Source organism: Caenorhabditis briggsae (genome assembly GCF_000004555.2).
Source record: "Caenorhabditis briggsae complete genome, chrIII, whole genome shotgun sequence".
Taxonomy (NCBI): Eukaryota; Metazoa; Nematoda; class Chromadorea; order Rhabditida; family Rhabditidae; genus Caenorhabditis; species Caenorhabditis briggsae.
In genome coordinates this window covers 3,292,859-3,308,424 of record NC_013490.2, presented here as the reverse complement: position 1 = coordinate 3,308,424, position 15,566 = coordinate 3,292,859, and the positions used below count along the sequence as shown (strand labels likewise).

At 34.9% G+C, this 15,566-nt stretch overlaps 1 protein-coding gene across 1 annotated transcript in view; it reads right to left on the bottom strand.

Moving 5' to 3' along the window:
* Cbr-mvk-1 overlaps positions 1-1,811 on the bottom strand; it is a gene marked incomplete at both ends in the record, with an annotated part of 16,666 nt that extends 14,855 nt beyond the window's left edge. Inside the window, one exon of the mRNA XM_045243541.1 lies at positions 1,601-1,811. Coding sequence (XP_045097253.1) covers positions 1,601-1,811 — 211 coding nt within the window. The remainder of the gene's footprint in view (positions 1-1,600) is intronic.
* Positions 1,812-15,566: the final 13,755 nt, after the last annotated feature.

The window sequence follows — 15,566 nt, the reverse complement described above, 5'->3', positions numbered from 1 at the left end:
AGAATTGCTGTTGTATTGGCTGGCTGCTGGACAAACAGTTTCTTTTGGCTGTGTTGCCCCCCCCCCCCCCCCGGCGAATGACGTCAATTCCCCAAAAAAATTCGGACCGTTTGAGGTCAGAATATACCAATTTCTTCTGCTTGTCCAGCAAAAACGAGAGATCAGAGAGTGATGAGAGACGCAGAGGTACACAAAATTTGGAACACAAGACAAATAAAAGATACAAATCTTTGAAAACACCGTCTTCTGAAGAGATAGAGATCAAATTCGTCGTCTTCTACAACACAGAAAAAATAGGGAAAAAATAATCTGTTTCGGGAAAAAAACGCGAGAAGATGAGGTGGTGGTTTTGGAAGTGAAAGGGATTAGTGGAGCCATCGATGGTGCGGTTTTTGGCAACATTTTATACACTTTTTTCGTATTTATTTGAGAGAAAAAGGAGAAGATCAACGAGAGACTGACTACAGAAAAGTGTGAAAAGTAGCGAATTTTGTGGTGAAAAATTGGGAAAAAAAAATCACAAAATTGACAGGAAAACGACATTTTTGGCGAAAAAACTAATAAAATTCTAAAATTCCGAAAAACTCAAATTTTCGATTTTCGTGGCGAAACCCGATAAATAATTTGCGGCTGTGCGCCTTAACTTTTGTAATTTTTCAAAAAAATCCTTTTTTTTCTCTATTCTCTTGGTTTTCGACCAATTTTTTGCTATTTTTTTTATGATTTTATCGGTAATAAAGCTTTTTATTCATTCAATATACTAATTTCAGCAAAAAATCATTAAAAATTGCTGAGAAATTTAAAAATTTGGGTTTTCGTGTCGAGACTCAAGAGACTCAACAGACAATAATTTTTTTTTTTGAAAAAATCCTTTTTTTTATTTATTTGGATTTTGAGCGATTTTTTGATTGTTTTGGATTATTTTGTATTGTAAATAAAGCTTTTTACCATTAAAAACAATTGAAAACCAAAAAATCATTTAAAAATTCAAAAAAAAAACTCAAAAAATTCAAAAAAACAAGTTTTCGTGGCGAGACCCAAGAAACAAATTTGGTCTGTGCGCCTTAATTTTTGTAATTTTTTTTGAAAAATCGGATTTTTGTCCAATTTTTTTCGGTTTTTAGGCGATTTCTTGTTATTTTTTTAATGATTTTCAATGTTAAATAAAAATTTCATTTAAAAATTTGCTTTCATCTAAATTATTCAGAAAAAAAACCAATTTTTTTCAAAAAATTCGAAAAAACAATCCTTTTCGTGGCGAGACCCAACAGACAATTTGCGGCTCTGCGCCTTAATTTTTGTAGTTTTTTATCAATTTTTGGTGATTTTTTTTTGCTATTTTGATGATTTTTGTTGTTAATAAAGTGATTTTTCTGCAATTTTCGTGTTAAAAAAACACATAAAAACAGGTTTTGCACTATTTGCTCAGAATGATGATTCATTTTCAAAGAAACTCGTGAAATTCGAGACCCCTTTTTTTTTGTAATATAGTCTAGTAAATAGTGCTGAGCAGAGCCAAAAAATTAGTATGACGCACAGAAATATTAGAAACACCAAAAAGAAAAAGATAAGAAAAATAGACGATCACAATGTCACTTACAGTCCTTGGATGGGAGTTCAATGCTCTCCACAGACGTCATCGATGGTTTTTCCGAATCTTCAGAATTATGAATTTCCACTTTTAGACTCGACAAATCCATTGATTCTCGGCTCTCCGTCACAGAAACTTCTCTCCGAATCACCATTTCTTTTCCGTTGGCATCCAGAGAACGCACCATTTCACCACACACTGTTACCGTTTTTTCTTCCATTTCTACAAGAAAAAACACGAAAAAATGGATAACAGAGATAGAGACGAAGGACCAGAAGACGAATAAACGTTACAAAACAAGCTAACCGACCCGAGGAATCGAACCACCGACCTCCCGCCTGATAGACACCACCACTAACCACTATACCACGCGCGCACTTGAGCACTGTGGTTGCCATGGGCGTATTGAAAGGTGTAAAGGAGTGGGCGCGCGCTGGAGGGAACTGTCACCTTCAGGGCAAAATCAAAAAAAGGAAAATTTTTTTGGAAAAGAAGAAGAAGGAATGGAAAAAAAAGAAAAGAAGAAGAGTTAGAAGATAACTCTTCGTGTGAAAAAAAGACAGAAAAGTGTGTGCTCTCTCTTTGAATATATGCAGAAAATCGCATTTTTTTCTTTTTTTTTCAAGACGGAAACTTCTTCTTCTTTTTCTTCTCCAAAAAGAAGAAGACGTTTTTCCACTACTTGGAGACCGTAGATGACGTCGCAAGAAGTAAACGATGGGACACGAATGGGGAATGGGGATGGAAAAAAGGTTGAACCACGGCGAATGGCCATGGAAAGAAGGAAAATAAGGAGAAGAAGAAGAAGAAGAAGAAGAAGAAGACGTAGGAGTATTAAAAGAAGAAGAAGAAAAAGTAGAGTAGATAAGGTTGAATTTCGGGTGGAGAAAAGGACGAGGCTAGGAGATGGGATATATATTGGAAATTGCGCGGAACAAGAATAAAAAATTGGAGAAGAAGAAGAAGGGGTAATCGAAATTGAGAGGTAGAAGATACTTAAGGAGAAAAACTAGAACATGTGGGTGTCTGAAGAATCCACGTCATCCGGACTAGATCCCATCAAACAGCTGTTGAACAGAGCCTAGATCTAAAATTCTAAGGCACTTTTATAAATCAGGCTGTATCTCAAAAAATAAAATAGCTGTCAAAAAATTGTCAATTGCAAAAATGTAGAGCATAAAATTTTACACATTTGTGCTGTTAACAACTTTTTGATAGCTGTTATAGTTTTTGAGATATGTCCCTTTAAAGTTAAGGCGCCAAGAGAGCGCGAAGAGACGCAGACAAGCAGGGATGTCTAGCTTCTCTGCGCCTCTTGCCTGCTTGCAAACCTCGTAATAATTTGAACAGATTTAGTTTAATTTTCACGAATTTTATAGTATCAGATTTGTCTAATTGAGAGCTTCAAAATGAGTAGAAACTGTAGGAAGATTGAAATTTAAAATCATGATTCTTGCACAAAAAGAGCTCTAACTCGGTTAGTTTTGCATCAAAATATATGAAAATTATACCAATCAATTTGTCTTGGAATGGGCTTTAAAATGAGTATAAGCACGACTAAGTTAGATTTTTTTGAAAATTCGTTTTTGCCGCCAAATTCAAATTTTAAAGAGAATTTGCTCAAGTGTCTCAAAAACGACCGTATCTCTCCCAATTTTTAACCAAATTTTACAAAATCATAGCAATCAATTTGTCTAAAAAAGAGCTTCAAAATAAGCATAAACACAACTAGGTTCGAATTTTTTGAAAATTCAGTTCTGGCGCCAAATTCAAATATAAAAGACGAATTGTACTACTAGCTAAATTTGAAGACGCATATCTCAAGAACGCAAAAAGCTATCAAAATATTGCAAACTGCAAGCATGTAGAGCATACAATTTTACACAATTTAACAATTTACAACTTTTTGATAGCTTTTGCCTATCTCGAGATATGCGCCTTTGAACAAGACGTACCTCTGCGCACAGGAAGAGACGACGCAGCGATACGCTATATTTAAAGACGCATATCTCCGGAACCAAAAACGCTATCAAAAAGGTAAAAATTATAAAAATGTAGTTTATAAAATTTTACACAATTTACTAATTGACAACTTTTTGATAGCCATTCTAGTTTCCGAGATATGCGCCTTTAAAGTTCGGGAACCCTCCACAAGGCGCATAGAGAGACTGTGGAAAAGGAGGAGGCGCAGAGAAGCAAGAGTGTCTCGTTTCTCTATTTTCTAGGTAAAAAAGACAATTTAAAAGCTATTTTTAAGGTTAAAAACAAAAAAATGAAGTGTAAAAATCAAGAAAAGAGCACTAAAAGCAAATTTGGGGGGAACACTTTTTCCGAAAAGGCGGAGTACAAACATTACATTAGTGTCTGGCCTTCTTTAAATAGTAATTCTCTTTTCTTTTTGTGTCTTTTCTTCTTCTTCTTTTTCTTATCATTTTTAGCGAAATTCAAAATTTCTCTGAAAACATTTCCAGGTTAAAAATCGTGACGCAAGTGTAATCAAGTACGTGCGTCAAAAAATTGGCGGCATGTGGAGAGAAAGTTCTTCTAGAAATCATAAAAAAGAAGAAGAAGAAGGATTTTCTAGGAAGAATCAAAGGAGAGTAAAAAAGTTAAAAAAGAAGAAGAGGGAAAAACAAAGAAACTAAGAGTTGCCGTTTGGTTATGATGAGCAGTTTCAGCTGGTTGGCATTGAGTCTCTCCCAGTCTTCTTTTTCTTTTTTTAAACAATTCTCCAGAGATTTCTTCTTCTCTGGAGAAGAAGAGGAAGAGGAATTTTTGGAGAAGAAGAAGAAGAAGAAAAGAAGAAGACTATTTTTTTAACTCAACAAGTAGACCCCATGGGTAGGGGGAGATGAAAATGGATACATCCTGGGAAATGGAAAAGAGGTCATATTCCAAAAATAGAAGAAGAGAAGTTTGAATTTTTGAAAAAAAAAATTCCAAATCACATTTTATTTTTGGCTATATCTCAAAAACCAAAAAAGCTAGCTTAAAACTGTCAATTACAAAAATATAGAGCATACAATTTTACACATTTTGTTTGTTGACACTTTTTTGATAGCAAACTTAGTTTTTGAGATATGCGCCTTTAAAGTTGCAACAAGAAGAACGCGCGCCAAGAGACGAAGAGACGCAAAGAAGCAGGGGTGTCTAGCCTCTCTGCGCCTCTCGCCCGCGGCAAAAAAAACAAGCATAACTCAAACAGTTTGAGTCCAAATTTCATGAAAAGTATGCTGATAGAAATATCGTTTTAAATGCTTCAAAATAAATATAAATTTAGTTAGAATTGAAAAATTTTCATTTTTGGCTTGGGGATACTAAATGGGTCATAACTCGCTTAGTTTTCGACCAAATCACATGAAATTTATAACAATCGATTTGTCTTGTTGTGAGCTTTGAAATGAGTATAAACAAGTCAGTTTGTCATATTTTCATCTTTGGCTCCAAATTCAAATTACTCAGGTTTCACAAAAATGACTGTAACATGGTTAGTTTTCGTTCAAACACGATCAAACCTATATTTTTGAGTTTTCCTTGAAAAGAGCTTCAAAATAAGTATAAACAAGACTAGGTTTGCTAGATATCGATTTTGGCGCCAAATTCCGGCTTTAAAGGCGGAATATGGTCATGGTTATACTCATTTGAAAGCTCTCGACAAGAGGAATTCAAAAACTAGATTTCAGAATGTTTAGGACATTTTGAAATCTTATTTTGAGGTTGTTTGGGTTTTTGACTATTGTGATTTTTTGAATTTTTGGCAATTTTGAGCTTTTTTTCAAGAAAAATTGAATGAGCAAAGTCAAGAAATATCAAACAAATTTTGAGATAGTTCCAAAAAGCAAAACGATAAGAAGAAGAAGAAAAAGAAGAAGAAGAAGAAGCCGTGGGCGTTTTTTTTTGGGCAAAAGGGTTTATTCGCTTCCCATGACTCCTATTTTGGATGAACCTTCAGCTTCTTCTTCGTCTTCTTTTTCATTCGAATAAAGTCAATCCGAAATTGTTTTTCTTCTCCTTCTTTTACCTTCTTCTCCAGAAAGGACCTCATAAAATATTTCCCATCATTTTCGGGCGGCCAAAACGATTAGGACCGCGCGCGCAGGGGAAAAAGAAGAAGGACCAGATTAGGAGAAGAAGAAGAAGAAGAAGAAGAAGAAGAAGGGCTTCTTCTTCTTCTTTTTTCCTTTTTTTCTTATTCAGCGAAAAAAAAGAAGAACTTAATTTGGCTGGGGGAGCACAGGAAAAAGCAAAAAAGAGGGGGTAATAAAAATATTGGGAAGGGAGAAAATTGGAAAAGGAAAAGGAAATGTACTGTAGTAGTTGGTTTTTTGAAAGTTCATGTGTACTTATTTTCAATTTTAAAGGTTTAGCATAAATTTTGAAAATGGTTTTTTCGTAGTTAGGTATGTGCCGCTATGGACACATGAAGGCTCTGTCTTTAAAGGCGCATATCTCGAAAACGAAGATTGTTACTAAAAAACGATCAACTTAAAAAATAGAAAACATAAAATTTGCTACAATTTATTAGTTGACAATTTTTTGATAGCTCATTTAGTTTTTGAGATATGTGCCTTTAAAGTTGAGGTACCTTTTAAGCGAGACTGACCGCTGCCTAAAGCGCGCGGCAACTTTAAAGGCGCATATCTCAAAAACCAAGTTAGCTATCAAAAAACAGTTAACTACAATTTTGTAGAGCCTAAAATTTTACACGATTTTGTAGATGGTCGTTTTTTGATAGCTTTACTATCGTGAGATATGCGCTTTTAAAGTTGGTGCACCTCATCCACCGACATAGAAGAGACGCAGAGAATCGAGACGCTCTCGCTTCTCTGCGTCTCTCAAATTTGGTCGAAAATGTTGTTTAACCTTTTTATTTTTTGCCCAGAATAATTTTTCAATTGAAAATAAAAATAGAATTCCTGAATTTTTGCCAGTAAAAGCTTCAAATTTACCGAGATTTGAAAAATTCCAAAATCCAAAACTTCAGTGAAATCCTAAGAACTACTGTAACTCAGTCATTTTTGTATCAAACTTGATGAAAACTATACCAATCGATTTGACTTGAAAAGAGCTTCAAAATGAGTATAAAGTGTAAAGTATAAATTTTTTGAAAATTCAGTTTTGGCGCCGAATTCAAACTTTAAAGGCGCAAAGCTGGGCCAACGTTTTACAAAAAAAACCGTATCTCGGTGAATTTTCGACCAAACTCAATAAACCGTATACCAATCAATTTGTCTTGAAAAGAGCTTTAAGATGAGTATAAACATGAAAAATTCAAAAATTCCGTTTTGGCGCTAAATTCAAATTTTTTTATAAAAACTATTTTTAAAAAAATCATTTTTAGGTCATTTTTCTCCAATTTTTTCGCTGAAAAAGACTAACCTTGATCACCACCGACAACGACCATCTATGCACGCCTTCTGAATCCCTTCCTCCTCACTTCTTACGTCTTCTTTTCTTCGTCTTCTGCGTCGCCTGCGTTGTCCACGCCGTTTCTCCAACGCTTCCAATTGATAGTATCACTCACAGAGTGCACACACACAAACGACTTCAACGAGGATTCAGAAGACGTCTGACGTCTTCTGAATGAAATTGATGATGATGACGTGGCAATGAGGGTGTGTGTCTGGAAGAAGAAGACGAATTAAAATTGAATGAGAAGGAATTTTTCGGGAAAGAAGAAGAATAAAAGAGAAGTGTTCAAGAAAGAGGACACAAGATACTTATAAATAATAAAAATGATGAAAAATAACAAGTTTTTGGGGTTAGGAAACAAGAAAAAAGAAAAACAATAATAATAAAATTGAACCTAATTATAAAAAACTCAACCTCAGATATCGCGGAGTCTCTCAAAAACCAAAACATGTATCTCTAAATTGTCAAGTACAAAAACGCAAAGCATAACATTTCACATATTTTCATAGTTTACAGTTTCTAGATAGCTCATCCAGTTTTTGAGATATGCGCCTTTAAAGTTGAGACACCAATTGCGGGAGACGGACCGCTACCCAAAGCATGCATGAACTTTAAAGGTGCGTAACTCAGAAACCAAGTTAGCTATCAAAAAGTTGCTAACTACAAAAATGTAGAACAACAAATTTAACACAACTCTACAGTTAACAACTTTTCAATAGCACTTCTAGTTTTGGAGATATGCGTCTTTTAAGTAGCAGTCGCGCGCGAAGAGACGCAGAAAAGCTTCTCTGCGTCTCTCACCGCTGCTACAAAAATGCTCATAACTTGGCGAATTTCAGACTAAATTCTTCGAAATCTGTATGTTCAACTTTGGCTCGTTTAGAGCTTCAAAATGAGTATAAATATGAATGGATTTTCAATTTTTAAAATTTTTCCGCAAAAATTGCCAAAACGCTTATAACTTGGCTAGTTTTGATCCTTTTTGAGCCAAACTTATATTTTTGAACTTATCTTGAAAAGAGCTTTAAAATGAGTATAATCTTGAATTGTTTTTGAAAAGTTTCAAAATTCAGTTTTGACGCCCGCCAATTGCTCACTATCAGACCGCAACATGGCTAGTTTATTCTAAAATCGATAAAACTGATATTTTCAAGTTTGTCTTGAGAAGAGCTTCAAAATGAGTATAATCATGAATAGTTTTGAGAAAATTTCTCAAAATTCAACTCTGGCGCCAAATTCGAATTGTCCAATTTTCACAAAAATGACCGTAAGATGGTTAGTTTTCGTTTAAAATCAATGACACCTATATTTTTGAGTTTGTCTCGATAAGAGCTTCAAAATGAGTATAAACAAGCATGGGTTTGCTAGATTTTCATTTTGGCTTTAAATTCAAACTTTAAAGGCGCATAGGTGGGGGTCAAAAATCAAAATCACCGGAATATGGTCATGATTATATTCATTTGAAAGCTCTCAACAAGGGGAATTCAAAAAATTAAGTTGCAGGATGTTTGGGACAATCTGAAGCAAAAAAAATGGGGATTCAAATTTTCAGAACGAAAAAAAGTTTTAAAAAATTGGGTACTTATTGAAAGCGTTCAACATGAAAAATTGTTTCAAAGAAGAAGTATGGATCCAAAAATGAAGCCCTAGAGGATTTTTAAGGAAACAAAAAATCTTGTTGATAAAATGTTTAAATCTCTTATCAGAAGTGATAAAAGATTTAGAGACGCAGAGAAAAAAAAAGAGATGGAGTATTTTGAGGGAGAGAAAAAAAGCAGCAAGACGGGCGGTGGGGGGATTTGAGGGGTTGAAAGGGGGGTTAGAGAGCAATGATGAGATGGTGATAATGATCATATCATCATATCAGAAGAAGAAGAAGAAGAGAGGAAATGTGGGCGGACGGAAGAGGGACTTACGTATGTAGTATATAGAGAAGAGGAGTGTCTGGAAAAAAAAAAGAGGGATGGGAAGAGGAAAAAACCCCCAATAAATAAAACACCTGTCTTCAAAAATATCTCTCTAGGCTTTTTTTTTGGTTTTTTGTTGGTTTTGGAGCTTAAAGTGAAATAGTCCAAAAATCCACTAGAGAGACGGGGTGGTAGATTTTTTAAACGCTTATAACTCAAAAACCAAAAATTTTAATCAAATTTTGTAAACTACAAAAATATAGAGTATAAAATTTTACACATGTTGTATTTTAACAAACTTTTGATAGCTGTCTCGCGTTCTGAGATATGCGCCTTTAAAGTTGAGGCTCTAAACAAGTGGGGGGGGGGTGCACCGCTACCCAGAGCGCGTATGAACTTTAAAGACGCATATCTTAAACACTAAAAAAGATAATCAAATTTTGTAAATTATAGAATTATAGAGCATAAAATTTTACACATTTTGTTAGTTGACAGCTTTGTAGTAGCTAAACTAGTTTTTGAGAAATGCACCTTCAAAGTTGAGCCACTTCATAACGGGGAAGGACCGCTAGGCAACTCGCGAATCAACTTTAAAGGCGCATATCTCCATAACTAAAAATGTGTTTAAAAAGTTGCTAATTAACAAAATGTGTCACATTTTATGCTCTACATTTTTGTAATAAACATATGTTTGCTAGCTATGCTAGTTTTTGAGATATGCGCCTTTCAACAAAAATATACCTCTACGCCACGAGAGAGGGCGCTATAAAGGCCCCCCTTTGATGGTGTCCTATCTTTAAAGACGCATATCTCAAAAATTAAAAATGCAACCTAAATTTTGTATAATATTAAAATGTAGAGCATAAAATTCTACATATTTGGACAGTTATAAACTTTTTGATAGCTCTCTTCGTTTTTGAGATATGCGCCTTTAAAGTTAGGACACCCTACCCAAGTGTTACAAAGAGAAAAAAACCCAGAAAAAGGGAAACAAATTTAAGCACCTGTCTCCTCCGTGTGTCGAATGCATAAGCTCCGGTTTCCATTTTTTTTTGGGATTTCCAGAAAAAAATTGTTACCTACAAAGACAAAAAAAAACGGAGAGATTGATTGATGATACGTTTTTTTGTTTGTTTGTCACCCTCGTATTACTCCAAAAACGGGGAAAAAACACACTGAATGGATAATAGTGGGGAAAAAATAGAAAAGATAGAGAACAAATTTTCTGGAAGGGAGAGAGAAAAAAGAAAATAGAGAGACTTTGAGAAAAATACAACAACAAGGAGTAGTAGAATAATGCGATTTTGTAGATTATAAAAATGGCAAAAATAGAACAAAAGAACATTTCTTGGTCGTTTACAAATTGTTGATAGCTATTTTAGCTCTGAGGTATGCACCTTTAAAGTTTAACAGACTTTGAAAGGTATGGTTTTTTGAAATGGCTATATCTCAAGAATAAAAAATGCTATCACAAATTTGCTAACTACAAAAATGTAGAGCATAAAATTTTACACATTTTGTTAATTAAAAACTTTTTGATATATGTTTTAGTTTTCTAGCTATACGCCTTTAAAGGCCGCGTGTCTCTGCGCCCTCTCTCTCACTTGGCGCAGAGGTATGCCGTCTTTAAAGACGCATATCTCTAAAGGCAGAAAATCAATCTAACTTTTGTAAAATATCGAAATGTAGAGAATCAAATTCTGCACATTTTATCAGTTAACAACTTTTTGATAGCATTTTTAGTTTTTGGGCTATGCGCTTTTAAAGCTTGGGGTGCCTCTGCGCCTTTTCCGCTCTTGGCGCAGAGGTATGCTTTGTTTAAAGGCGCATATATCCAGAACCAAAACAACCATTCAGTTTTTGTGAATTACAAAAAAGTAAAGTATAAAATTTTACACACGATGTTACTTTACAACTTTTAGATAACTATTTTTGTTCTTAAGGTATGCGCCTTTAAATATAGGGCGCCTCTGCGCCAAGTGAGAGGGAGGACGCAGGGCGACGCTTTCTTTAAAGGCGCATATCTTAAAAACCAAAAACGCTATTTAGAAATTTTAAATTACAAAAATACAGATCGTAAAATTTCATATTTCATATTTCATATATTATATTTCAGTTTATATTTCACTTTTTGAGATATGCGCCTTTAAAGTTAGAGGGCGTTAACCTAGCGTCAGAGTAGAGTGAGAGGCGCAGAGAAGCAAGCGTAACTTACTTCTCTGCGCCTCTTTTCACATACTAGGATGAACAAGATGAATAAAAATCAATTCTAGCCCTTAAAATGCTATAATTCCGATCCTAAACAAGAAAAATGGGACCTAAATAGCACATGGAAAGAAAAAAGAGCACATCGTAGGCACATACACACAAATTGTGCAATCAAAACTTTGGGGCGCCAAGTGCACATCTCTCTCTCTCTCTCTCTCTCTCTCTCTCTCTCTCTCACACACACACACATACTATCTCTCGTCTTCTTTTTCTAAGCATGGGCCTCCAGGAGTCCCTTTCCGGCCGCTTCTTCTTCTTTTTCCAAGGGCCCCTGTGACGTCACAAAACAGACGAAGAAGAAGAAGAAGACACGGACCATTGGGGACAAAAAAGAAGAAAAGATAAGAGAACCCAGACAGCCAAAAAAAAAGAAAGAAGACAAAAAAGTTTTTTTTCCAATTTCTTTTCCACCACACTTTTCATGCCCCATTTCATTTGTCAAGAAAATGAGAAAAAAGATTTTAGTGGAGGATAAGAGACGCAGAGAAAGCAGACACTCTCGTTTCTCTGCGTCTCCACTGAGGTACGCCATAGGCGCGCCGGAAGGGTATCCAAACTTTAAATGCGCATATCTCAAAAACCAAAATAGCTATCAAAAAGTGGTCAACTACAAAAATATAAAAATATAAAGCATTACATTTTACACATTTTGTTAGTTTGTAACTTTTTGATATCTAAAATAGTACTTGAGCTATGCGCCGTCAAAGAAAGCGGACCTTTGCGCAAAGAGGGGGACAATTAGGGAATTCTCTATCTTTAAAGGCGCATATCTCAAAAATTAAAAATTCTACTCGCAAGTTGTCAATTAACAAAATGGGTAAAATTCTATGTTTTACATTTTAGTGGTTTATGAAATTTAGAAGGTTTTCATGGTTTTTAAGATATGCGCCTTTAAAGTTGGCGCGCTCTAATCAAGGTAGGGGGGGGGGGTGTGTTTGCGCNCCAACTTTAAAGACGCATATCTCAAAAACAAAAAAACGCTATCAAAATTTTAAAACTAAAAAATGTATAAAATTTTAAGCTCTACTTTTTTGTAGTTTACAAAAACTAAGAGGCTTTTATGGTTCTCGAGATATGCGCTTTTAAAATCGGCGCGCGCTTAAATTGAGAGTGAGAGGGAGAGGGTGTTTGCGCGCGCCAACTTCAAAGACGCATATCTCAAAAACCAAAACAGTTATCTAAAAGTTGTTAACTAACAAAATGTGTAACATTTTAGATTCTACATTTTTGTGGTCTACAATTTTGTGATAGCATTTTTGGTTCATGAGATATGCGCCTTTAAAGACCGCGCGTCCCTGCGCCCTTTCTCCCTGAGCGCCGCCGTGGCACGCTTTGTTTAAAGGCGCATATCTCAAAAACTAAATGAGTTATCTAAAAATTGTCAACTAATGAAATATGTAAAATTTTATGTTCTATATTTTTGTAATTAACAATTTTTCATTATCTTTTTCGGTTTTTGAGATAAACTGATTTTAAAACAACAGACTCTCCAAAAACCTGCTCAGAACATATAATCAAACATAAACGACTAGAAAAAAGCGAAAAAGAAAACGGATTCTAGGTCTTCCTTTCTGCTATACTACCTTAAAAAACGTAAAAAGGAAGAAGGACATTAGTGGAAAAAGAAGAAGAAAGGGAAATCTGATTTAGGAAAATGGACGAAAAAACTGGAAAACGAAGGAAAATGATGATCAGCAAAGGATGAGCAATGACCAGTAGAGGTTTCGGGTTGCAAAGTTTTTGGGACATCCGGACAAACAGATCTGCGAACAGAGACTTGATGGATTTTCTCACTTAGTCGATCATCTTAATGAGCAGACTCCCATCTATCTCCTCCCCCATACTCATCAATACGTCAGAAGAGAATGGGGGTCAGATTTCATCAAAATTCGGGTCCTCTTAGAATATTAAACGATCTTAAAAGAAGAAAAAATAAGAAAAATTCAGAAGTTGCGTAGGGGGGAATCGAACTAAGGAGTTCAAAATCATGGGTGGCGCCTTGAACCACTAGGCCAAAATCGCACCTTGAACACCGATGAATGAAAGGCATATAGGAACGGGTGGGTTTCCAAGATGCGCGAGGGGAGCTTTGGGGAAAATTAGGAAAATTAGAAATCAGAGAAATTGAGGCAAAAATGAGCAATGTCCCCAAAAACCTAAAAAGTGCTCAAAAATCCACTGGATTAGTGCGTGTGAAAGGGGGAGGGAAAAAGTGTAGGAAGGTGGTGCCTGGGAAAAGGCAAAAAAAGAAGGGACCACAAAGAGTTTTGTGTGCATGTAGAAAAAAAAGTGAAAGTGGAAAAAAGAAGAAAAAAAGAAGGAGAAGAAGAGGGGTAAAGTTCGAGTTGCCAAGTGGCAGGAGAGCTCTCCAGGAGCCAGAAGAGCACAATAAAAGCCCCCCGTCTTCCTGAAGAGCCCGAGGAGCAGGAGAGAGGGATGGAGAGACTCTTTCCTCTTCTTCTTCTTCTTCACACCTTATCTTCTTTTCTGCCTCTCTTCACCTGTCTTCTTCTTCTTCTTCTTTCATATGTTTTGCCACCCGCTTCTTCTTCTTCTTCTTCTTCTTCTTATATCCCTTCTTCTTCCTCCCATCATCCCGTTATCCGTTCGTCTTGAGAGGAAGAAGAAGGTAGGGAAAAGAGGAGACAAGCAAGCACTATTAAATTGATGAATATATATCCAACTTGTAGGGTTTCTTTCCATTCCAAATCCTTATTTCCACCCAGGTCGTTCTTCACCACAGTCCGCACTCTACTCATTGAAGCGCCCTCGGCTCTCGATCAGCCGCGCCTTCTTATCCCTTCCTATACGCCATGGTGCTCTTGGGTGTTCATGTGCACCTGTGGCGCAGGTGGATAGACGCGTGTCTACCAGTCTGCGCTTTTGGCGGTGGCGTGGGTTCCACTCCCCGACAGAGCCAGTTGCGTTTTGTGGAACCGAAATTAAAGGTTTGCACCCTAATTTCCGGTCCCAAGGATATGATAAATTTAGATTTAGGGGAAGTCGGTTCTCGACTAAACGAAGAAGAAGAAGACGTGTGTCTTTGATTTCTTCAGAAAATTTCACATGAATTATTCATGTTCTTCTTCTTCTTTTTCTGAAAAAAAGAAGAAGACGTGAGACTAGGGTTTGTATGCTCTTGCTCCTCAAGAAAAAAGGAAGAAGAAGAAGGATGAAATTTCAGAAGATATGGATATGAAAATAAGGAGAATAATTGGATTTCTCATTATTTTCGAATTTTCTGGTAATTTGAAAATTGGGGAAATCAGAATTTTAGAATTTTAGAATTTTAGAATTTTAGAATTTTAGAATTTTAGAATTTTAGAATTTTAGAATTTTAGAATTTTAGAATTTTAGAATTTTAGAATTTTAGAATTTTAGAATTTTAGAATTTTAGAATTTTAGAATTTTAGGATTTTAGAATTTTAGAATTTTAGAATTTTAGAATTTTAGAATTTCAGAATTTTAGAATTTTAGAATTTTTGGATTGTAGAATTTTAGAATTTTAGAATTTTAGAATTTTAGAATTTTAGAATTTTTTAGAATTTTAGAATTTTAGAATTTTAGGATTTTAGAATTTTAGAATTTTAGAATTTTAGAATTTTAGAATTTTAGAATTTTAGAATTTTAGAATTTTAGAATTTTAGAATTTTAGAATTTTAGAATTTTAGAATTTTAGAATTTTAGAATTTTAGAATTTTAGAATTTTAGAATTTTTGGATTTTAGAATTTTAGAATTTTAGAATTTTAGAATTTCAGAATTTTAGAATTTTAGAATTTTTGGATTTTAGAATTTTTGGATTTTAGAATTTTAGAATTTTAGAATTTTAGAATTTTAGAATTTTTGGATTTTAGAATTTTAGAATTTTAGAATTTTAAAAATATCCCAAAAACGGCAAAATTTAGAAACTTCAAATTCAAAAACATTTCTAAAAATGGCTCAGAAACGCTTGATTTCCTTTAAAATGAGTCACAGTTTCGAGTTTTGAAAATTCAAAAATAGAAATTTCTCAAAAATCGATAAGAATTTCAGGAAATTGTAGAAAATTAAAAAATAAAAAAAATATATAAAAATATAATAAAAGGCAAGCTGAAAAAAACTTTTTCCATGGAAAAAAACAAGAAAAAAAGGAGGCAACAAGAGAAGGACGAAGCGTCGGGTCCTTAGTAGTGAAAGAGAGAGTGAGAGGCGCAGAGAAAGAGAGAGAGAAAGGGAGCAAGGGAGAGGGAGCATTGAGACGAAGTGTCACTTTGGTGGGAGCCTCTGTGTGTGTGTGTGTGCTCATTTCTTTCTTTTCTTTCTCTCTCTCTCTCTCTCTCTCTCTCTCTCCCTCTCAGCGAGAGAGACAAGAGAACTCGTCTCTCTCGTTTTGATGGGACACTACTTC